The 25,592-nt window shown below is 34.9% G+C and overlaps 2 protein-coding genes across 2 annotated transcripts; both read right to left on the bottom strand.

Moving 5' to 3' along the window:
• Positions 1-1,754: 1,754 nt before the first annotated feature.
• LOC131616695 (histone deacetylase complex subunit SAP18) lies at positions 1,755-5,795 on the bottom strand. Its single transcript, XM_058888108.1, has 6 exons — positions 5,593-5,795; positions 5,472-5,504; positions 5,268-5,378; positions 3,453-3,548; positions 2,103-2,174; positions 1,755-2,028 (listed from the first exon to the last, which is right to left on the bottom strand). The coding sequence occupies exons 1-6, from the start codon at positions 5,701-5,703 to the stop codon at positions 1,996-1,998; spliced, it is 456 nt and encodes a 151-aa protein (XP_058744091.1). The 5' UTR covers positions 5,704-5,795; the 3' UTR covers positions 1,755-1,995.
• Positions 5,796-9,788: 3,993 nt separating this feature from the next.
• On the bottom strand, positions 9,789-19,809 carry LOC131616694 (uncharacterized). Its single transcript, XM_058888107.1, has 6 exons — positions 18,693-19,809; positions 11,451-11,506; positions 11,110-11,340; positions 10,736-11,027; positions 10,456-10,652; positions 9,789-10,368 (listed from the first exon to the last, which is right to left on the bottom strand). The coding sequence occupies exons 1-6, from the start codon at positions 19,614-19,616 to the stop codon at positions 10,215-10,217; spliced, it is 1,854 nt and encodes a 617-aa protein (XP_058744090.1). The 5' UTR covers positions 19,617-19,809; the 3' UTR covers positions 9,789-10,214.
• Between the last annotated feature and the right edge of the window lie 5,783 nt (positions 19,810-25,592).

Genomic DNA, 25,592 nt, shown 5'->3' with positions numbered 1-25,592 from the left:
AGTAGAACATCCATAAACAATCAGAGAGGTTGAATAAGTCCAGAAAATTATACTTAATGGATTAATGAAGCTACTAGCTCAAACAAAAGAAGAAAAGACAGAGGACCTCATTAGAGTAGTTGAACATATCACACTACACCACAGTTGTCGGGACTACGGTAGTAAGAACCTTAGTTCATGGGTCGTCAGATCCTACTAATAGATTATGAGACATCTCCCAAAAAATCCATACCCCTAAACGACATAGTAGTTCTAGGGACCATGATATCATACTGACATCATACAATCTTAGTAACAAACATAAACAAAGTCACAGGTGTTTTAAGGGTCTTCAAATTAAAGATTACAAAGCCCTGTTGACGTTAGACCACTAGCATCACTCGTTTAAATTAGTTATCTACAAATAAGGTTCTAGTGTCGAAGATCCTAAGATGAGCACTCCTTAAAAGGACATCTAATTATAGTTGTCCGAATTCTCAAGACTGTTAGAACATACTTGTAAGAATCCTATAACATTTTTCCTCTCACTCAATTGTAAGAAACTAAGGTTATGTTTGGATACAATAAAAAGAACGAAGCAGGATGGAATAGAGCGGAATGAAACGGAACAGGATGAAATGGAGCGGAATGAAATAAATATGTCATTTCATTGTTTGTGTATTTCATGATAGAATAGAACAATTTTGTCATTCTGCTCAAATCAGAGGGTACAAAAAATGATGAAAAATGATAAAATAGAATGTAATACATTCCATCCGACATCACTTTATTCCATCCGTTTTTAATCAATCCAAACGATAGAACATAATCTTATTCCATTTCATCTTGTTCCATCAATTCAAACATACCCTAAAAGATATATATGTACTTGAAAACCCCATATCCCTGCTCTAAAAGGCAAATGAATGTTTCATAATCAGGTACTCACTATTTAAATCCTCACTATTTAAACCCTAAATATCTCTCAATTACCACTATCACTAGGTACTCACTATTTACATTCTCACTACCCTAAATATCTCTCAATTACCACTATCACTGCAAGGCAAATGAATGTCTCACTGCAATCGAGCAATCGAATGTCTTTGCACTGTCCTAAGATGGCTTAACAGAACTCAATCTCAATCTAGCTCTTTAAATCATTGGTAGGAAGTTATATTTAGTTTAATAATCACCTAAATATATTCTGGTGTTGAATCCATCATATGCACAAAGCTCCATGAGTTTTTTAAAATTGGATATTTGATCATTTTAATTTCTTTCATAATATCAAAATATGTGTTCCACAATATAGCATGTTTACCATAGCTTTTTTCACCACTGCCGCCACATGTTTAGATAGCATTTCACCGCCACATCTATATTACAGAAAACTTACCAGCTAACAATTTAGACATTTCATTTTTCACTGTCAATTTTTTTTAAAAAAAAAAAAATTTAACATGCTAAATTAATAAACGCGTCAGCTAATTAACGTTTGACCACAACATGTTGACAAATGCTAGTGAATTAAAAACATAGTATGAATCCTATATTTTTAATTCACATGAACTTGGTTTTCATAGACTAAACTGGTGAGCACTTAATTTGGAATTCTATGATACTAAAAATGCAACACCACACACTGCTTATTAGATGTATTGCCTATCAATAAATTTTCCTTCCATGAATCTGAAATTTGTCCATTTTATACTATCCTCTAATCTTAAGTGAACAATAATAAATGGAAGAGGTCGTGATGATGATAACAGAAATTTAGAGGTAACCCATTCTCTTTGCATATTCCTTTCTACTCTCAAACAGGTCATAAATTGGTCTTCGAGCTGACCAATTGTCAATCTATCATTTTCACAATCAAATAAACTGCACCATTTTAAGTTCCTGCGACATTAACAACTTAACATTCTACAAAGTATTTAACTCCAATATAAACCAAGTGTTTGAGGCCCTCAAACATGGGCAGCCGTAAACACAACAATGTTACATAAACATAACCTACAGAATAGCCACATCCAAGTAATCGCCAATCTGCGCATTCAAAACAAAGTCAGCAAAAGAATTTGTGAAATACAAGCATAAATGCAAGAAGAATAACTCTTTACCTCAAAACCAAGCTCAGCTAAAGCCTTGTTATCGTCTAATCTTCCATTTCCAAAAGATAGTGTCTTACCCACCTTCAAAGTGCAATCAAGCAGGAATGTCAGGATATTAGATTTATTCAACACAAAAGCAATTATTCATGATTGCAACTTATAACAGTAAACTATGAGGTACTCTTAAAGGAAATAAGTTCTTAGAAAACAGAGAGCTCTTAACATTAATGACTTCTTACAGTACTTAGATTTAGCTTAAAATCACTATATCAACAGTAACTACAGGACAACATAAAGGGGACTGAGGGTTTCAAATTTTCAATACTTTGCGTAGTTAGATCTTTTAAATCATACTAGTGAGTTAGCAGGATGGATGGTAGTTTTATTTCTCATTGAGATTCAACACCTCTAAAGTGATTCACATTAAGGAACTTCAGAATTTGTTATATTTGTTCATGTATATGATAAGAGACTTAAAACTACAATTTTCCCATTAAAAGCAAATACTCCCTTTTTCCCGCTAAAGTGAATCCTTCATTTTAGGGTTATCAATCAGGTGCTAAAAGGTGTGCATGCAGAGCCAGAGTGCAACTGGACTTCAGTGACTTTGGGGTGCTTTTCACTTTGCCCAAACTAGTGAAGTTTTCAAACTTGTGCAAAATGTGGGTAAAATGAACTTAAAGGTGTTAGCTTTAAACAACACATCAGGGATGAGTTTCATGCAGATTTCCATCCTTTGTAACATGCTTAAATAGATAAATCAGTCCTCGGCCAAAATGATTCTGTACATACATTGAAATTTACTAGCGTCTGTGTGACAATTAGCTTAATAAATAAAATTCATGAAATGTAAATAAACATGTGAATAAGAATTTTGAATTTTGATAGATGAAAGCAGCCAATGCCGTCATCATATGGTTGCGGAGACCATAAAAACCTTAAGGTTGCAACCGCAATATAATACTTATCTCTACAGTCTGCAACAAAATTGTCAAACGCCAATCACAGATTGTAGAAAATAGTGTTTTGTTCAAATTCTGCTACCATACATCTATAACACCGCAATGGCCACAGTTTGACAACAATTTGTACTAAATAGCGCTACTATAACCGCTGTTTGACAACAATGCTCCATAATAACACTCAAATATGAATGATATAATGGGTGCTTTACAATAAAACCAATTTGACTCATCATTAATACACACAAAATCACGATTGTAGTTTGTAAACAGCTCACTCATAAAAACCAAAGTGTAAAAAAATTATGGATAAAATTACAAAATATGAAGAAAACACACATAAAAACATGGGAGTAAGGAGATTAATAAGCAAGAGCAGCATAGGGAGGAGATTTACCTCTTGAACTTTGAAACGACCATTTTTATCAGGAAACACAAAAGAAAAAGAGAGCTTTGCATTTCTTCTTCTTGCAGCAGGAGCCACTTCTTTGACCTATACAAAATATACATTAAAACCAAGCATAAGCTTAAAAGGAAAAAAGAAAAACATTATCACCCATCCGAAAAAAATAGTAAGGCCTTCCGGTAGGGGAACATTTTCTACTTTTTCATTTCCTATTCTGACAAATAACTTGAAAATTTTAATCTTATTTTCACTTTATTTCTTTGTTTTTAAAGGCTTAAAACTCACATCATTTACTGAATAAATTACTGAATACAGAAAAAAAAAATAAACAATATCAAAATTCTATGATCATCACTAGAAAAACAGAAGGAAAATTAATTCTCTTATAAAAGCGAAACATAAATCGGTTTTGTTAAAACCCAACCCAAATTCTAAGAGGTTTCAACTTATGTCCAAAAATTTGCCAAAAGCATAGCTCAGTAAAAGCCAAATAAACTAAATCGCATCCGGTAAACATGAACAACTAAAGGTGTGTTTGGGTAAGCAAATCAATTAGCAGTTAAGAATAAACACTTGTGATATGATTCGTAAGTGCTTACACATAATCTATTTCTATAATCAAAGATGAAACAAGTTTATATTGTTGCCACATAAAACTACATCGTATTTTCCCAAGCTCTCAATATGCAGAAAAAAAAAATGAATACATCGTATCTATTTTTCATAAGCACCCTCAAACACACAAACCTTACTTAATTTACTTACGTGTTTAAGGTTATAAGATAAGTCGGATAAACTGTGAATAAACTATGAGAAAAGGGACATGCACTACAACAACCAACAACCAAGCTTTATCCCACTAAATGGGGTTGCCTACATGGATCAACTTCTGCCATAAGATTCTATCCAGAACCATGCTTCTCTCCAAATAGGTCTAGAACTCTAGATCTTTCTTAATAACTTCTCTTATACTTGTTCTAGGTCTTCCTCTACCTCTTTGACTCTTCTCCATCTGATCTACTCTCCTTACCAAAGAATCTACATGTCTAAATTGTCATTTCTAATCTTATCATGTCTAGTCTTATGACACATCCAATACACATCCAATGCAGCTGGTTACAAATTGAGCTTATATGGAAATATGACGAGTTTTCAAGAGATATGGATGTAAAACTAATTTAGACCATGTTTGAATAAACAACTTATTACTTAATTGGCAACTTATAGCATAAACACTAATCATTCCAAGCGATTATGTATAGATGTATCAGCTATATCTCTACAACAAAAATAAAATAGTTAAATTATTGTTGTAGTTCTTTTCATTAGCAATCTTGAAGAGCTTATACAAAATATGCTGAAAACAACTTAGTACCATATCACAAGTTATTTTCATAAGTTCTCTCGTACCGTCTCACAAGTTATTACGCTAGTGTGTATCCCCATTAATCGCATAAATATTCCAAACTCACCCTTAATTAAAGACTTACTCATAAGGTACAATAAATTAGTTAATTAACAAGCTATAAACATGTATATAATCAATGAAGCCCGGACACCGGAAACACAACACTGACACGTCGATACATATAATAATTTTAAAAATTAAATAAATTAAACGTAATCACGAGTGTTGGTATCTGTTTCGGACCCAGACACTTTTTTCCGGGTGTCGGTGTTAGAGTCTATAATAATCCCAAATATTCTTAAATAAGCTAATCCAAAAGCTGCTTCTAGTCGGAGTAATAAACTACATTAACCAAATAAAAAAACACAGAAAAAAAAAAGATAGGGTTAGAGGAATACAAGATCGGTTAACTCTCTAAGAGTAGCATCTTTCCAAGTATAAATCTGAACTTCATCTTTAGGTTCTTTCCCTCTAACGGAAAAATCATCCATCGTATGATGACTTCCTATCTGAAAATAAAACAAACAAATTACAACATTCTAGATCATTCCTCAACAAAAACGGTTAGAAAAAAAAAAGAGATTAGTGTAAGCGAGGTGTACCTTAGTGAAAACACGCAAGAGCAAGGGACAAGTCTGGAATTAAAGAAAAAGAAAACGGTCAAATTGGAAGAAAGAGAATTGAAGATACGAAGTTAGGTTAGGGGTTTACACTTTACAGTACCTTTTCCCGATCGACGGGCTCGAGGCGAGGGCGGGAGGATGGAGGAGGGGGACCTCTTGGAGGCGGCGGTAATGGTCTTCCGCCTTGTCGTTTTGCACCTCCGTCGCTCATTTTTTTTCGTTTTCTGGTTTGTGTTTTTTGTTTCTCTTCTTCCTTTGCTCGCTCTCTTCTCAATTCTTCTTACTACTGATTGAGTTTTCTAATTTTATTTTATACACCTCGTCTTGCTATTCATACTCTCAAGTGTCTTTTCTTTTTTTTTGGTACAAAAAGAATGATTCGTCGTTTGGGCCAGTATGGGCCTTTTTTAAGTGTCTTGGCTCGTTGATTTCATTTTGCATCCCCTTTTTGCTTATACATACTCTTCTCGTGTAAATTTATTTCTTTTTGGTTGTGTGACATTCAAATAGTTAGTAATTCTCTTGGGTGTGTTTGCGAGTTTATTTCATATATTTATATAAGGTTAAGCTACACTTATAATAGTCATCATAAGTTTAGTTGTTTTTTCAATCTTCTACTAAACTACTTATTATGCAAGCAGATGATGTCAATAACAACATATCCATGATACATGTTCGGGACCAAAATACAAAAAGGATAGTTGCTCCTCTTACAACAAAGTTTCATCCATTATTAGGGTGAATCCCTTTAAATGGAAAAATATGCATAGTTTTAGTTAATTAATGGAGTGAGATTACAATATGGTCAATGAGTTTATTTTTCTTTTATTGGTATAATGGAGAGCTAAAAGACCAAAGAAAAGAAACTATTCAATAATGAAAATAAGATTGAATTGTAATAAAAACAAGATTGAATTGAGCTAAAAACGATTTTATTTAGTGTAGTGAAAATAAGATTGAATTGAGCTATCAAATTTGTTTAATTAAGAATTAAACAATGTCCAATTTGGTCAAGGTGTTAGATTGTTTAAACGTGTGAGTCGTTCAATGTACAATCGAACCGATAAAAAAACTTCAAAAATAAAAATATATATTTGGTCTAGTCTAATCCGTTAAAAAAGATATTTTTAAGGAATCATGTCGATACAATAAAAGATTTAATATTATGATTTAAGGCTTAAATACAAAAATATGAAGAAAAAAAATTCTAACATGTGTTCTAAGAAATTATATTAAGAGAATCAATATAAAAATATTATGTTAAAATATGTGCATTAAGTTGTTTTAAATTTTGAAAATTTAGAGCACAAATTTAACATTTCAATAAAAATAATATATAAATATGCTAATAGTTTATGTACTTTGATATTTTTTTTTGGTTTTGGATTATATTTTTTTTATGTCTTTGAATATTTGCATTGAAATCATGTGACTGATACGTCATTACTTATAAATAGTATACTTTATGGCTCAAGTATAATGTCAAAAGAGGAAGGATTGTTCCATTGCCGCTTGGATATAATGAAAAACAAGTAAGAATTTTCATATTTTCATAAATGGGTGTGGGTAAAGAAGTTAGTTCATAAGAGTATAATCTGCTTTGGATTATGAAATATAGGCACGCTTACTGGAAAATCTATGAAAATATTAGACATTATACTTAAGAGGAAGATCAATTTCATGTACTTACAAAAAGCTAAGTGGACTGGTAAAAAGGCGATAGAATTAGAAAAATTAGAATTTAACCTTTGATATATTGTAAAAGTTAGATAGAGAAATGAAGTGAGAATTATTGTGGACAAGGAGTGGAATAAGGATATTATGGATGTGAAAAAAGTATTATATAGAATCATAGCCTTAAAATTTGAAGTGGAGAAAGAAACCTTTAATGTTATTAGTGTTTATGCTCCTTATGTTGATTTAACAAAACATCCTAAGATAAAATTTTGGAAGAATTTAGAAGGTTAACTTCAGGATATACTTCAATGAGAGAAGATTTTTCTAAGAGGTGGTCTAAATGGACATGTATGGAGCATAACATGAGGTTTTGAGAGTGTGCATAAGGGATATGGTCTTGGGGAGGTAAAAGTATAGGGTAAATCCGTTTGGGAGTTTTCCTCAACTTTTAATCTTACTATAGCTAATACCTGATTTGCGAAAAGAGATGAGTATCCTATCATATATAAGAGTAGGTTGACATATTCTCATATATATTTCCTTCTTATTAGAATGTCAGATAGAAAGATTTGCTAGGACTGTAAAGTTATTCTGGGTGAGTGTTTGACTATCTAACATAGAGTATTGGTTATGGATGTAAGAATCAAGAGTAGAGATAAGAAGTCACACGTGAATGCCACATATCAAGTGATGGCATTGAAAGAGTGAAAATTAAGGAAGTTTCTAACACAAGATCTTGGAGGAAGGGTTTGGACAACTAAAAGGAAGTACAAATTATATATGGAATAAGATGGTCAGAGATATTAGAAAAGTAGCTAAAGAAACATTGGAAGAATCAAGATATTTTGGACCTAGGGGTAAAGAACCGTGGTGAATGAAAGTGACTAGAGTAAAGTTATATTTAAAAATGATAGTTTTTTTAAAAAGGTCTACGTGTAAAAATGCCGAAACTTGTAAAAAGTATAAGAAAGCTAAGAACGAGTCCCAAAATATGGTGAGTGAAGCAAGAACCCAAACTTTCAACAAATTATAACAATATTTAGGAACCAGTGAGGGAGAAAATCTATATTAGGTTTGCAAAGGGAAGAGAAAGAATGATAAGAGATTTGGATCAAGTGAAGTGAGTTAAAGATGAATAAGACCGAGTCTTGGTTCAAGAAAAAGAGATAAAGGATAGGTGAAAGAAGTATCTTATGGACCAAAAAGACTTGCACTTAATTTTTATTGACTTGGAGAAGGCGTATGATAAAGTGCCTAGAGAGATTTCGTGGAAACTCCTAGAGAAGTAAGGAGTTGGGATTACATATATTTGAGCTACCCAAGATACACACACACACACACACATTTACTAGTATCGACTAGTGTGAAAACACTAGGTGGAGAGACAAATGATTTCCTTCTTATAATAAGTTTGCATCAAAGTTCAGCCCTAAGCACCTACATTTTTACTTTAATTTTGGATGTACTTACATAACACATCCAATAACTAGCATCGAGATAAAAGCTTTTTGTAGATGATATATTTCTACTTGGAGAGTCGAATGAAGATTGAAATGAGAGGTTGTAGAGAAGCTTTAGAAACACGTGACTTTCGCCTAAACAGAAGTAAGACATAGTATATGAAATATAAGTTCAACATAATGAGAAGCGTTTCTAATCTAGAGGTAAAAGTTGGAGACCATATCATCTCATAAACCACACGGTCTAAATATCTTGGGCCAGTAATATAAAACGATCGAGAAATAGAAAGGGAGTGTAAACTATTGAATTTAAGTTGGGTGGTTGAAATGGAATATGACTTTGAGAGTTTTATGTGACACAAATGTATTACTCTAGCTAAAGGGATGTTTTATCATTGCAGTAAGACCTGCAATATTCTACGTAATATAGACGATTAAGAATTAACACGCAATAAGATTAGAAATGATAATATTAGAAAAAGTGTATAGTAGAAAATTATGGAATATAGACTTACGATGTTTACACAAGTAGATAGAAGACATGTATATTTTATTGTATAGAGAGTAGATCAGATGGAGAAAAGTCAAACAACTAGATGTAGAAGAAGTTATCAAGAAAAATCTCGAGATTAACGATTTGGATAGAAGCATAGCACTGGATAAAATATTATGACGGATGTTGATCCATATAGTCGATCATACTTAATGTGATAAGGCTTGGTTGTGTTTTTGAGTATTTGCACCGAAAATTATCTCTATAAAATGTTTAACTGAAAAAATTAAATTGTTCAATTCCTAATAAAACACCACAATAAAAGTTTAAAAAATAAAAAATTGTGTTAATTTACCATAACAAACAAACAAAAATACATAAATATAAAATATATCATGATAATATATGAAAAATAAAACTATAAATTTTACTTAAAACAAACTAATGAGAAAAAAAGCAATACGACCAATATGATACATGTACCTGTGGCACTTCACAATTTTAAAAGTACCCATCCATGCTTATGAGCTTCTACTTAAATTTTATTTCATGATAGGAATTGTTTGGAGAGTGAGGAATGAATAATATTTAACTTTTGGACTGACTTGTACATTCCAAATGCATGAACATTGATTAATCACTAAGGTAATTCTTCAAAGAGTTGAATTGCTTAAATATGTTGCAGGTAACTGAATGTTTAGAACACCATACAAGTACATGATATAAGTTACAAGATACAAGTATAGCTTTAGCCTTTAAGCCTGTATTTGTATAAAATTTAACAGTAGAGAAATAAAATAGTCCTGCAAAAGATTCCTAACCTCCAATGCAGTCTACAGTGTGATCTAGTAATTCCTCTACAGAATCTGTTCCCACCTAAAAGTTTATATTTATTCATACTCAAACCTTTCTTTTTGAAAGAATAATACAGTAACAATCCAAATTGTACTAGCTAGAATTTCTATTGATCTGCATAAGTGGTAATGCAATACTGATAAAAGCACCTATGAACTATCTCCAATGATAACATATCACTTAAATTATTTCCTATGGCCGGGATAAGATCGTGGAATCGAATCGGTTCATCACTACTCAAGAATTTAACGACCAATCGAAATTCTGGTAAGATATATTAACAGGTTCAGTATCACTTAAGAGATGTGTGACTAGACCTGCTTTATTTGGTTCCAAGTAATTAAGTATCCACTTAAGTATTTCTTGCTCTTGTCCAAAATCTCCACTAAACCTGCCAAAACATGTTTCACAAGATATGATTCAGAATTTGAATTCAGTTAGAATCAAGGTTCTAGAAAAACTCAAGTAGCACGCTTACCACTTGAAAATCCGTGGGAGATGAACGGTTCTCTTCTCTAGGTCCACTTCAATGCCACCATTCTCAAAGATCTCTCTTGCAGCACCTCTTAATTCATCTAAAACTCTATTGGGTGAAAAGAACCTCACGTTTGGACTAGATTTTGTACCATTACAAAGTCCAAAATGGAATAACGGGTTCAATTTGACAAGAGCAGCCTGCAGTTTGTAAGAAACGGGTTAAGAAGCATTTGCAAGACTGTTTGAAAAAAAGTAACTGGAACTTGATTAAAACAATTTACCTCTAATCGTTTATCTCCGGTGCTAAAGGGCTTCATTATTGAATATGGTGACCTCTGATTACATCTGAGAATACCATGTTCAATAACGGCAAGAGAATAAGGATTTCCTCCGATCAAATACAGGAAATCGTTGAAGAAGGATCTCCTATCAATTACACCTTCCGGGCTTCCTACGGTAATGACAGCATGTATGACCATGGCATTATATAAATTTAAGAAGAAGGCAAGCTTCTCATTTTCTGAGAGTTCACCGATATTCACTCGCTGCAAATCCTGAGTCATATTTACATACCTACAATTAGAATGAAAAATTAGTCATAACACTAGAAATTAATAATGTCATGTTATAAATATAAGAATAAATTTTGCCATACCTACGAAATTCTTCGCTTTTGCTAATGGCAGCATAATCAACACGTTTTCTATCATCAGAAGCATAAGCCTCAAGAATGGCAGACATAATCTTGGTAAGCCTGTCGCAAACTGAAGCTGCTGGCTTTGGTTCATTGTCATTTACTGCACCACGGAAATTAAAGCATCTGGGGATAAAGGGTTCATGCTCAAGGAAACGATACAAGTTATTTCCGTCTACAAAGTCACTATCCCTACAGAAGAAAGTTGATGATGCCAATAAGGATATTACCCAAAATATTGTGACTCATAATCATATTGAAACAGGGTCTGGTTTTATTAGGCTTAAAAGGTAGTTTCTTACCCGGAAACATGATGGATGAAGTGCTTTCTGGATAACTCTTTTCCAATCTCAACAGCCTGAGCAATTGTTCATCAATGCAATATTTATTTTAGTGGAACATTACAGTTAACAGAATTGTTTAAAAATTGGGACCCCAAAAAATCATAAGTAGTTGATTACTTATGTCTGTTTTTTTTTTAAAGTTCTCACCACTAGACGCATTCTTATTTTATGTACCATTGAATTTTTTTTTCGATCTAGTCATAACTAGTTGAACACAGCAATTTATTTTGTCTTCATAATTTTAATAAAATAAAAAACTGTATAGTAAAAAACAATTATTTAATAAAATAACTAAGATTAAAGGAACACAAAGACATGAAAAAAAATCTAAACACGGAATTTATAGCAAGTGTTAGTAGTTGATTAGTTGATAGTTGATAAAAGATAGTTTTAGAGAGATGTTTAGAAAGAAGGTTATGTCATTGATTTCTTGGATGATGAATTACAAGATAGCAATTGCCTATTTATAGGCTCAAGTTACCAACCTCTCAATGGTGGTGAATATTTCTACATCTCTTTAGTTCTTTCTAGAATTCTCATGATAGATTAGTATCATGATGATTCTAGGTTATTCTATATTTTACATACACTTATAATTCTAGATTGATCTACCATATTCATTCACACTATAGTTCTAGATTATTCTACCATATTCTTATACACTATAATTCTAGGATATTCTACCATTTTCATACATATTATATTTAGAATATTCTAGAAATTTGTAGCAATTTCAACACTCCTCCTTGATGCAAATTTCTGTGACTCCAAGCATAGCTCGTAGCTCTTCAAATCTTGGTCTCGCCAACGTTTTCGTGAATATATCTGCAATTTGATCTTCTGTCCTGCAGTAGTCGAGTTTGATCTCTTTAGTTGCTTCAACTTCTCTGATAAAGTGATACTTGATTGCTATGTGTTTTGTTCTGCTGTGATGCACTGGATTTTTTGCCATTGCAATTGCTGATTTGTTGTCACAGTTGATCTTAGTAGGCTCATCTTGTTTTTCTCCCATGTCTTCGAGTATCCTGCGAAGCCATATAGCTTGACTCGTTGCTTCAGCAGCTGCCACGTACTCTGCTTCTGCTGTTGATTGTGCAACTGTAGCTTGCTTCTTTGACGCCCAAGAAAAAATTCCTGATCCTAGAGAGAAAGCATAGCCAGAGGTGCTCTTCATGTCATCTAGTGAACCTGCCCAATCACTGTCGGTGTAGCCAAGTAATCCGGAGTTGGTTTCGGTAGTGTACCATATACCGAACTCTTTTGTTCCTTGAAGATACCTCAAAATTCTTTTTCCTGCTCCAAAGTGTATTTGACTTGGGCTTTGCATGAATCTTGATAGAAGACTTGTAGCATACATTATATCTGGCCGTGTAGCTGTTAAATATAGGAGACTTCCAATTAGACTTCTGTATTTAGATGCATCAGCTTCTGGTGCTCCATCATTCTTTTGTAGTTTCTCATTTTTTATGAGTGGAGTAGCGGCAGGTTTGCAACCGTACATCTTGAATTTCTTAAGGAAGCCTTCTGTGTATTTCTTTTGTGAGATGAATATCCCTTCATTTCTCTGACTTACCTCTATACCGAGGAAGTAACTCATCAAACCAAGGTCGGTCATCTCAAAGGTCTTCATCATGTCTTCTTTAAACTCCATCATCATCTTAGTATTGTTTCCCGTGTAGATAAGGTCATCTACATATAGAGAGAGAGAGTAAGAGAGTGTACTGACCTTGGGACTTGATGTAAAGTGTAGGCTCACTCTTGCTCCTCCTGAATCCTCGATCCATGAAATATTGATCGATTCTGCTATACCATGCTCGAGGTGCTTGCTTCAAACCGTAGAGTGCTTTTCTTAGTCTTAACACTTTGCTTTCTTCACCTTCAGATATGAATCCTCGTGGCTGCTCCACATAGATCTCTTCTTCAAGTACGCCATTAAGGAAGGCATATTTGACATCTAGTTGATGGATACTCCATCCTTTTTGTGCCGCAAGAGCTATTAGAGCTCTTATGGTATCAAGACGAGCTACTGGTGCAAATGTCTCATTGTAGTCAATCCCAGGTTGTTGTGAGTAACCCTTAGCTACTAGCCTCGCCTTGTGTTTCTGTATGGTGCCTTCAGGGATGAGCTTTGTCTTATAGACCCACTTAACCCCAATGATATCTTTTTCATGGGGACGATTTACTAACTCCCATGTGTTGTTTTTCTCGATCATCTTTATCTCTTCTTCCATTGCCTTGACCCATACTTCCTGCTTTGACGCTTCTTCAAAACTTCCAGGTTCAAGTATGGCCATGTTACAGGTTCCATATATGTCCACCAACGATCTTACTCGTCTTGGAGTAGACTCTGGTGATGATAGTTCTTGTTCTTGTTCTTGTTGTTGTGGTGGAGGCGAAAGAGGTTCACCTGATTCTTCTTCCTCGGGTTCTTCATCCTCAGGTTCTTCTTGAGGTAGTTGAGTTGGTATAAGGATGTTCTTCTCCACTTTTTCTTCATCCCAATTCCAAGAAGCATTCTCATTAACTTCAACATCTCGACTGATGATGAGTTTTTTAGTTTGCAAGTTGTAGACAAGGTATCCCTTAGAGATTGTGCTATACCCCAGGAAGATACCTCGTATAGTCTTGTCTTCAAGCTTATGCCTCTTCACGTCTGGAATATGAATGTAGCATATAGATCCAAAGACCTTTAGGTGCTTTGCTGATGGCTTCTTCCCGCTCCAGGCTTCAATTGGAGTTTTATCTTGCACTGCCTTAGTTGGACATCTATAGAGTATGTAAACAACAGTGTAGACTGCTTCAGCCCAGAATGTGTTAGGCATTCCCTTCTCCTTGAGCATCGATCTAGCCATCTCCATAACTGTGCGATTCTTTCTCTCTGGCACACCATTTTGTTGAGGTGAATATGCGACTGTAAGTTGTCGCTCTATGCCTTCATCCACGCAAAATCTGTCAAACTCGCGAGAGGTGTACTCTTTGCCGCGATCACTTCTTAGTACTTTTATCCGTTTTCCACTTTGATTTTCCGCAAGGGCCTTGAACTTTTTGAATACTCCAAAGACTTCTGATTTTTCTTTTAGGAAATAGACACATGTCATTCTAGAGAAATCGTCAATGAAGAGTATAAAGTACCTGTTGTTCTCATGTGATGGCGTCCTCATCGGTCCACATACGTCGGTATGTATCAGCTCCAACAGGTCTTTCGCTCTCCATGCTCCACTTGTTGAAAATGGAAATCGGTGTTGCTTACCAAGGAGACACCCTTCGCACACTTCATTGTTGTCCTTTATGCTTGGAAGATCTCTCATCATGTTCTTCTCATGTAACTGCTTCAAGGCATGTGTGTTGAAGTGGCCAAATCTTCGATGCCATAGCCATGAATCATCAACTTGTACTTTCATGGCAATGTTAGTTGCATATTTTAAATTTAGCGGGAAGCTTCTATTGTTCTTATTCATCTTCACTTGGGCAATCTCGGCCCTTTTATTTTTGTTGTCTAATATTTTGCATACACCTCCTTCAAAGTGAAGTGTATAGCCTCTCTCCATCATTTGACCAATGCTTAGAAGATTTTCTTTTAGGCTAGGAACTAGTAAGACATGATGGATGAGTCGCGTACCTTTATCAGTCTCCACCATGATAGTGTCTTTTCCTCTTGATTCAACCACACTACCATTTCCCAGTCGGACTTTCACTTTGACAGACTCGTCAATGCTTTTGAAAATAGTCTCATCCTTGGCCATGTGATTGCTACATCCACTATCCAAGTACCAGCTTCCTCCTTTTTCTTTTATTGAGTCTTGAGTGGCATAGAACATACATTGTTCTTGATCATGCTCCTCTGCAATATTAGCTTGATGTCTATCTTTGTTGCGACAATTTTTCTCTATGTGTCCGAACTTCTTGCAATGGTTGCATTGTGGCATATTACGGTACCAACAATTTTTCTCTGCGTGGCCTGGTCTTTTGCATATATTGCATGGAGGATTTTTATATGGCTTGTTCTTAAAGAAATTTCTAGAAGCTTCTCTTCTTTTAGAAGTTTCTCCATAACTCTTCTTTCCTTCATCTTCTTTATTTTGGGGCCGAAATTTGAGCTTTGATCGGAAGGCATTTTCAAGCGTATCTTCTTTATGCCTATTCAGTCTTTGCTCATATGCTTCAAGAGAGCCCACCAGTTCTGTCACTGATAGAGTGGACAAATCTTTGGTTTCCTCAATCATTGTCACGATTGGGTCAAACTTTGGGGGCATAGTAATTAGAATTTTCTCAACAATTTTCTTGTCAAGAATATCATCCCCAAAAGCTCTCATTTGATTAACTATTTCTTTGACTTTAGAATAGTAATCTTTAACTGTCTCAAAATCCTTCATCTTCAATAGTTCAAAATCTCTTCTTAGAGATTGAAGTTTAACAGCACGTACCTTATCACTTCCTTGAAACTCCTCCTTCAATGTGTTCCACGCATCACGGCTTGTTGCAAGGTGAACAACGCCTTTGAATTTCTCTGTTTATTTTTCTTCAACTCCTTTTCTTGAGTTGCATTAAGAGTTGAAGTATCCGCGGGAACAGTGAAGCCTTCTTCTACTATGTCCCATAAGTCTTGAGATGAAAAAAATGTTTCCATTTTAACACGCCAGAAATCATAATTTTCACCATTGAAAATAGGGACAGAAATAGATGATGATTGAGTGGTGTTATCCATAGCTTAGAAATTGTTTTTGGAGTGAGTCAATATTACAAAGGAAATTTTTGAAGTAGGTGGGAGGATTTCAGAATGTTAGGTAGGTAATATAACTACGCCCAATGTATGACTGAACGTAGCTCTGATGCCACTGTTAGTAGTTGATTAGTTGATAAAAGATAGTTTTAGAGAGATGTTTAGAAAGAAGGTTATGTCATTGATTTCTTGGATGATGAATTACAAGATAGCAATTGCCTATTTATAGGCTCAAGTCACCAACCTCTCAATGGTGGTGAATATTTCTACATCTCTTTAGTTCTTTCTAGAATTCTCATGATAGATTAGTATCATGATGATTATAGGTTATTCTATATTTTACATACACTTATAATTCTAGATTGATCTACCATATCCATTCACACTATAGTTCTAGATTATTCTACCATATTCTTATACACTATAATTCTAGGATATTCTACCATTTTTATACATATTATATTTAGAATATTCTAGAAATTTGTAGGAATTTCAACAGCAAATGCCACTAGCAAAGTGTTTGAGTCTGAGGTTGAAATACCGTGCCGAACAAGTCAAGCAGAAGAAGATTACGAGAATTGAGGAAACTAATAATTATTCTTTCATTCTTATCTATAAAAAAAAACTTAATTATTGAAATAATACTATTAGATTTAACGGATTAAATTTGTTAGAAATTAAAATGAAAATAATTTAAGCATTTCTACGCACAATTTTGCCGCTATTTCTATTCCATATTCATCTTTCTCCAATTCACCAAAAATTTGGTTAATGAAAGTAAATAAAAAAATGTGACAAAGATTTCATCTTCTTCATGATGTGAAGAAAGGTTTCTTTGAAAAATGAGGTATAACTCTAAGTTCTAGACACAAAACCGTGTTGGTAATAGAAGTGATTATGACCCGAATAACATGGTTCAATGCTTACAATGGAAGCCAAAGCAATGTGCTCTGCCATAAATTTTAGAGTTAAAGAAAAAAGAAATGAAGTTATCCGTGTCTTTGGTCTGATCGTGAAGAAAATAGAATTTAATAAGTAAACAAGAATGGGTTTTTAAAGTGCCAAAGTGGTAGGTGAAGGCTTATTGTATTGTTTGATTTATTAAGGGAGATTGTTGATTTTTATGTAAGAAGCTTGCCGCCTATTTCTAAAATTTTGATTGGTGTGGGTGTATAATTTTATTATCTAAATCGGTGGTAGGTGAATGCTTCTTGTGTATGTGTATATCACATAGTATATGTACAAATTAAGGAGCCCGGAAAGTTTTGTCTTAATTCCATTGATTTTTAGTTTACACCATCTTATGCATATTTTTTGTGAGTTGGAGAAGAGATAGAGACAAGATTGTACTTGAAAATGTGTAATTTTTTTAAAATTTAAACTACAGATTATATCTAATAATTTCGTTACAATGTTTTATCTATAATGATGGATTTAATTGAATATTCATCCTCTAAGGCCACTCCTATTTAAATATAAAATTTATTTATGTTTATATTTTTATAATAAAGCAACCTCAAGTATCATCGAGTTTTAGTGGTAAAACAATTAAAAATTAAAACACTTAAATGTTAATCCTTTAAATTCATATAATATTATAAAAACAGCCCCTCATGCATAACCAAGTTGTAGGAAAAAAAATCAAATTATTCATTGAAAAGTTCAAAATATGAAAACGAAAGTGTTTCATTACAAAACAAAAATTGTCTTTGAAAATGTATATATTTATTTAAATATTATTTAAGATGTTTAAAATAAGATACTTTTAGATATATAAAAACATTAATTGTTATGCATTATCGTTGTAAAATATTTTACGAATCATAATTATTTATAAGTAATATTTTAAATGTGATTAAAGAAAAAATTAAATATTTATAAAATTTAACCGCTATAATTCTCTAAATTTATCAGTATATTTCGATAAAATTCTTATAAGAGAAATTGAACTACTTAATGTTTTTTGAATTCAAATAGTAGAAATTACCAAAATAGAAGAAAAATAAAACAAAAAATAAATATAGGCAATTTGATATGCTATGTCTTTATTTTAATATTTAAATATCACATTAAAAATATACTTATAAATAGCCCCTCATCATTTCGAAAAACAAACCACACCCTTTCAATACACGAGTATGTATGTCATCATCATTAATCTACATGCCGTGCGTGTTGTTATGATCACAGTTTATGTTTCTTTGCAACATTCAAAAGCTTCTCTAAGCTAATCTCAAACAAATAAAAGTTCTATACGTTTCTTTATAAGTATTTTTTAGAAATGCACACGGTTTAACAAAATAATATTTCCTATATTTTAAAATAAAAATATTACGTTACATATTAATTTATAATTTATTTATTTTATAATTTTAATTTTGCATCATTTTATATTTTATTCTTAGTATAAACAAGTAATTTTGAAAAGTATTAAAACAAAAAAATACGCTTATTATACGGTATAGGTATACGAAACGTACCTCGTTACGCGCGCACTTGAAGTGTTGAATCACAACCTCCACAAACTCGTTCCCTTCAAAACAATTCTTAACGATTTTCATTCTCCTCAACCAATCCTGAACGAACAATTTTCGCCGCAAAAGACTAACGAGCCCAACCATCTCATCCGTTCGATCATCCTCGAAATAATCACAACCGTACACAGGCGGCAACGGTGCATCATCACCGGCATATTTCTCCACCACCATCTCCGTCAACCTCCGATCAAACTCACCGCTGTTTCGTAGCGAGTTCAACGCGACTAACCCTCCGATAAGCTTCTCGTTGAAGAAAATCATCGGAACGATAGTATTTCCCGTTCTGTCTCGTAGCTCTTTCTCCCTCTCGCGAAACACGTCGACGTTGATTTCAACGAACTTGAGTTCTCTCTCTTTGAAGAATCGCCTCACCGCCGTACAGTCTCTGCAACTGGACCTCGAGAAGAACGTTATCCTCCCTTTCATCGCTGGTTCTTCCTCCGGTTTCACCTTCACAACAACCTTGAGTCCTGAAAGATTGAATTCCGTCACATCAAGATTCCGATCATTATCCTTCATATCGTTCTCGTTCACCTCGTTCTCCTCCATCGATTTTCGAAACGATGAAACTCGTTTTGCGATCGCCGTTGATAAATCGCTGCTCCGTTGACGGATGAAGCTTCCGAGATCCGGCATGGTACTGGAGACGGAGTTACTCGGCGGAGATTCGTCGTTTTTGTTTCTTTGAAAAGTCTCCGGCGATACCGGCATCGGAAGAAGTGAATGAGGAGGAACAAACCCTACGTTGCCATCGTTTTTGCTACCAGCACCTCCATCACGGTAACTACTCTGGCTGTTAGTAACGGTTTCATAACCGTTAACGGGATTTTCATTCTCGGTTTCCGTGCCGTTAGCTTCGGGACCCATTGCAGGGAATTGGAAAGTTACTGTGAGCGAGAGAATGAAAAAAGAGTAGATGGTAATTAGGAAATTAATTAATATATATTTATAGGAGAAGGAAGTGTTCTTTTAATAAGGAGAAAGAAGTGTTGGTCTAATGGTTTTGTTTGAAAGATTCTTTAAAATATTTCAGTTGGAATATACTAGGGAGGAGAAAAGGTCCAATAGAGGAGCAGACAAATGTGTTCTTTTATATTTTTCTTTTTATATTTTGGTTTGAGATTCATGTTTCTAAGAGGTGTTTTTCATATAAAAAACAATTAAAGAAATTTCATTAGCAATAATCACTTTAATACGACTAACAATGATAGAATTAGTAATGTTTTTTTTCCTATAGTTAATTCTTTTAATAGTTAGATGAATTTTCTGGTGTGGACCTTCATCTTTGGGATAAGTGGATCAAAAATTAATTCGACAATTCAAATCAAATCAAATTGAAATAAAATTAATTGTTTTTTTTTCAATTTTGAAACTCAACTAATGGAAATCGATGTGATTTGATTTGGTTTTCGATTTTAATTTTTATGGACTGCTAAACCGAACCACGGAATAGAACTACGCTCTAAATTTTTATATCACCCATCATTAAACCCAAATTTTATATCGGTTCAATCATTCTCCATTTTTGTTTACACTTCTTTTCAATAAAACATGCATCTATAACCAAATTTCAAAACATAGAAAGTAGAAATCATAAGTCATAAGAACTTGCTTTCACTGAACTGCTTCTCACGATGCCCGTCAGAGTTATTGCTCTCACTAGCGTCATTCTAATATGTTATGATCACTTTCTTCGTGTTCAAGCTCTATTCATTTATTTTCAATTTTTTACCTTTTTTATTTCTTCTTCTTCAACAAAATTTCTTGTAGTCTTGTTACAAAATAGTGTTGATATGTGTTAGAGGTGTCAAACATGTTAATTGAAGTGTGTTTTGTTGTATTTTATTTTTAAGTTTTCAAATCATTTTCCAACCTTCTAATGTCAAGTGTCAACTTTATATTTGATAGTGAACTTATTTCATGATCCAATGAAAATCATATGGAAATCATGTCATTGTTTTGTATGAACTAAGAGTAACTTGTAATTTGTTTGAAAAAATAGAGCATAAAATAAATTGCATAAAATGTATTATTTTAAAAACTATAAACATAAAATATATCGAAAAACATGATAGTGGAGAATAAACTAATGAATATAATTGTTCTGGACTGGCCCAATGGCCAAGCATAACCCAATCCGCTTCTAAGTTGAGGGCGGCGAAAAGACTTGGCCCAATCGGTGGGGAAAATAAAAGGTGTTTTCCCCTTCTGGTCATGCGCTGGGGGCACAACCCAAAGATATGGACCAATGGCCATGCGCTGGGGCACAATAAATACCCTCTCATTTGAGAGGGTTAGGTAATCAATATCTTATCCTAAAAACACTCTCACGTATCTCAGCACTCTTATTGATTTTAACATCAGAGTGGCTTACAGGTACACCCCCTCCTCCTTGATTCTAGCATTGTAGACAAAGTCTCTGACCCACTTCAGGTTCTGATCAACTAGTAAGATCAGTGACATCGTCTGTGGGAAACCTACTCTCCCCATATTTCTTTCCCCAAAAATCAGATCAAAGCAACTTTTCAAGATTCTAGTCATGACCAGTCATGATTACAACAACAATCCTCAACAAACCATCATCTCGCCCGACCACAAGTCCAACTTTGGCGGCATAAATCCCTTCCTGATGTCATCCCCCCAAAGAGGGACGGAGCCACCGCATCTCCCTACTCTGGACGCAAACCATTTTCGAACTTGATGCAATTCGAGAACTCATCAGCTGATTCATTGTAATGTGGATAGTACTTTTCTAGTTTCATAAACTTTGAAGCATACCCAGTCACAGTCGAATTCCCTTGCTTCAGCTCTAGGAACTCGATCTCCTTCTTTCCGCGCACATCCTCAAGAAAATATTTCCTCAGAAACTCCCTACTGAACACCCAAGTAATAGCCTCACCTGCTACTGTGAACCTCTTACGGATCTCAACCCACCAATCATTAACTTCTGCCACCATCATATGCGTACCAAAACGAACCTTCTGCGCCTCAGAACAGTCCATGACTCAAAATATCATCTCAATCTCCTTGAGCCAAATCTGCGCTCCATTAGAATCATCTCGACCCTTAAAAGTAGGTGGATGATTCCTCTAAAACGTCTCCAACACACGGGATCCATCATTCCCTCCAGCATTGGGCTGATTCTACACAGCCTGAGCAACAGCCTGCAAAGCAGCAACAATCACAGGATCTTTCCTTCTTGCCATTTCTCTGCTTAACATCAAGAACAGTCGCAATGGTTAGGACTAAATCAACAATATTCCACTGTTAGACACTATAAACTCAACAACCTGACCGGACAGACCGACCTGCTCTGATATTACTAATGCAACATCCTTCTAACCCACATATATTTTCGCATGTATTTTTACGGAAAATAAAACCAAATAAACCACAAGGGTGTCACATCTTCATATAACTTCATATAACAAACAGTCATTCCCCGTAACACGAGTTGCAAAACACTTAAACATAAATAGCATCTTTGATACTATTAATCAAACTACTTCAAACTTCGCAGCAGAATAAATAATTCTTAAAAACTTCTTCATAAATTAATCAATACCATGAAAGGTAGTTGAAACAACAAAATCATCACACTTCATGTTTATAACTTCATGATTATGAAAGTAGTACAAAAAATCCTTCAAAATAACAAAGGTATTCAATGTTCACAATTAATCCATCCCAACCCGATGTTATATATTAGAGCAAGACCCACTGGACACAATAAAATTAAATAAGCGCACTCCGAAGCTACCTCCTAATCTTCATGCACTAATCTTAATCATTATAAAAGACACTAGTAATATATATAGTAGCTATAGCATAGGAACAACAAAAACATAACATCATCTACTATGACCATAACATAAATCACCAGTCACTAGTTCTTCACATCAAAACACCACAACTCAGAAATCAAATCAAACACATCACTTAATTCAAATATTATGCAATGCCACAAATAAAGATTTGAAATATCAATAGACTCATGCATGTGATACCAAATATCACTGATGACTTAGTCATCGTTATCTCCAAAGGTCCCCACCAATAAGATAGGTTCCCGCTTAGAACCATAGCACTTCATAAAATTGCACTCAATCCACACTATGGGATTGAGGACATCACTGGACTGTATCGTCCTATATACATCACTGGATCAATATCATGTAAAACATCATTGGACTATTCGTCCTAACAAATGTTATGTATGCATGATGCGCAACAACACATAAAATACGACCACGGCTAGTCAATATACATCATCATTTATCATATTAATCATACTTCAAGCACCTGCCTCGCAAATACACATATCATCATAACAATATCAAAACATCATATAACACAAGGCAAGTAACGACAAGACATGGTTAATTCAATTTCATAATAGAAAGCATACTTACTATTATATTATCACAAGGAATCATCACCTCATCATAAAGCAAGTACTTGAAAACTATGTCCTATAACTCATTGTATTCCATCAGGGTATAGATTATTGTATTAGCTTCTCTATGCTTCGAACGACGCGTCAAATGGAGTCTGAAAACTCAAGTTACGACCTTTACAAAATTGCTTGTTCAGGCACCATTTGCCAAACGAGTCCTCTTATTCGCCCGACGACTGAAGTCAGTAGCCAACATCTAATTTTCTTAAGTCATTCGCCCAGTGAGCTCCTCTTTCGCCTGGAGAACTTGTGTTCGCCTAAGGCTTCGCTAGACCAATCCGTAGGCAAACCAAGTCAGTAGCCTCTGCCTCAACTCGTCTACTCGCTCGCCCGACACGTCCTTGGCGAGTCTATTCGCCCGATAACTGGATCGATTCACCCTGCAAATCTATGCGAACAGGGTTTTTCTGTTGCGATTTCCTGCACAAAAACCAGTCCCAATGTTGCAATTTTTACCCACTACATGCTTCAATTTCATCATAGATCACAAGTTTTCATCACACAATAACCACCTAACTTATTATTACATTATGGGTACTAACCAATTGCAACACTATACTACCAATTCATCAATTTCATCCCATCATCACATTATCATCATGAATCAAAGTCCCAAACCAAAACCTACAATTATCCAAAACTTAAATCAATTATAATAATCAAGATAAACTCCCCTTACCTTAATATAATTGCAAGCTTCCGATTCCTCGTCGTGTTCTACAAAACCCTCTGAGTTCTCCAATGCCCTAGCTCTTCTCTCTGTCTCTCTTCCAAAAGCGATTGTACAAAATGATAGACACTGACACTTTATTCCTTGTTTAATCCCTTGGTCCCTTAATTGGTCTTCCCACCTTAACCTCACTTACATTGTATTTATTCTATTATTTTAATTAAAATAATCCCAACTAATTATTCTGAAATACTCTTAATTCTTGACAATCCTCATAACACACATAAACATCGCATAAATCACCAAAACATCACATATCATCATCAAAACATCAAATACTTCATAAGGACTCATATATTCATGCTAAATTAATTAAATAACTAATTAAATAATTAATCTATATTTTCGAGGTGTTACAATCGCACTCCTCCTCGGAGGAACCAGCGCTCCCCGGTGTCAAGAAAACCAAAGGAAATCTGTGATTAGAAAACCATCGTATAACTCCGCCTAAGCCAAAGGGCCAATCAAGAAGCTTCTCTCCCTATCGGGGTCGCAGTCCTCGACGCGGGAAATATGGAAACTCTCCTTCTCGGTCGCCTGGCTCCAGCAACGACGACGAGCCCCGTGACCCACTATCATAGGAAATCATGACCACTCACTTGTCCAAAGGGATGGAGAAGCCCCGTGATCCCGACAAGCACATTGAGAACATCAATGCTCCGCTCGACTACTGCGGCTTCAGGGGCGCCCTTAAATGCAGATTATTCCCTATATCTCTAAGAAAAAGGGCTATGTCTTGGTACAAAAGCCTCCCCGATAGATCCATCACCTCATGGATGCAATTGAGAAAAATGTTCTTGAGCCATTTCACCGCCTCTCTCCGCCACCCAAAGTGAGAAGCCTCAAGGTACAAGTGTACATCGAGTATGAGGAGAAAGAAACGACCAACTCTGCTAGAGACTCAAGGCACCGGGAAAATGCCAAGTCCTCGAAGCATGAAGACTCCTTGATATCTCGTCGGGAGCATATAAGAGTAAGGAAGATAAATCCCGTGAATCTTGGGAGTATAAGTTACCAGCTGACCGTTTTCATGAACACAAGTTGCTGGCCACTTCGGGCGAGAATTTCATGCCCGAGTGTGCGAACTCGGAGTTCTGCCAAGCTAGGATCTGTTTCCCGAGGCAGACATCACCTAAGCTGAACACGAACAAAACAAAGTACTGTCAATTCCACAAGAGCCACGGGCATATGAATGAAGACTCTAAATCCATCACAAGGTTGCAATTGAAATCCTTATGAGGGACGGCCATCTTAAGCAATACACAAAGAAGAAAGATGATCCTCAGCAGGAGACACGAGAAACAAAGAGTGTCGAGGAGGATATCAATCTGCAGGTCACCACGAGGATAATGCTCATGGGGATATGTAGAGCTTTTCGTCATGTTTGGAGCCGCAGAAACGGTCAAGTCAATCAGGGTCCAGTTTTTGTTGATAGACTGCCCGTCGTTGTACTAGTGTATTCTTGGGAGGCCAACTCTGGCCAAACGGATAGTCGTGCCCTCCACGGTACACTTAAAAATGAAGTATTATACCTCCAAAGGACTCGTTGCCACCCTCCACATGGACATAGAGGTTGCGAAGAGGTGTTTCAAAGCAGCATCGAAGGGAGTGAACACCATTAGCGCGCCAGTCATAAATAAACCTACTCTGCCCAATA

This window comes from Vicia villosa, linkage group LG7 (assembly GCF_029867415.1).
Source record: "Vicia villosa cultivar HV-30 ecotype Madison, WI linkage group LG7, Vvil1.0, whole genome shotgun sequence".
NCBI lineage: Eukaryota > Viridiplantae > Streptophyta > Magnoliopsida > Fabales > Fabaceae > Vicia > Vicia villosa.
The sequence above is the reverse complement of the archived record's forward strand: the minus strand, read 5'-3'. Positions and strand labels throughout refer to the sequence as shown.

What these genes read in the sequence shown, in the direction of transcription:
- LOC131616695 (XM_058888108.1), bottom strand. Translation starts at nt 5,703, where the DNA reads ATGAGCGACGGAGGTGCAAAACGACAAGGCGGAAGACCATTACCGCCG. An exon ending in TCTTGCGTGTTTTCACTAAG is followed by an intron (nt 5,379 to 5,471) that starts GTACACCTCGCT and finishes TTTTATTTTCAG; the next exon opens with ATAGGAAGTCATCATACGAT. An exon ending in TTAGAGAGTTAACCGATCTT is followed by an intron (nt 3,549 to 5,267) that starts GTATTCCTCTAA and finishes TATTTTGTATAG; the next exon opens with GTCAAAGAAGTGGCTCCTGC.
- LOC131616694 (XM_058888107.1), bottom strand. Translation starts at nt 19,616, where the DNA reads ATGGGTCCCGAAGCTAACGGCACGGAAACCGAGAATGAAAATCCCGTT. An exon ending in TTCATCCATCATGTTTCCGG is followed by an intron (nt 11,341 to 11,450) that starts GTAAGAAACTAC and finishes TTTCTTCTGTAG; the next exon opens with GGATAGTGACTTTGTAGACG. An exon ending in CTCCCACGGATTTTCAAGTG is followed by an intron (nt 10,369 to 10,455) that starts GTAAGCGTGCTA and finishes ATGTTTTGGCAG; the next exon opens with GTTTAGTGGAGATTTTGGAC.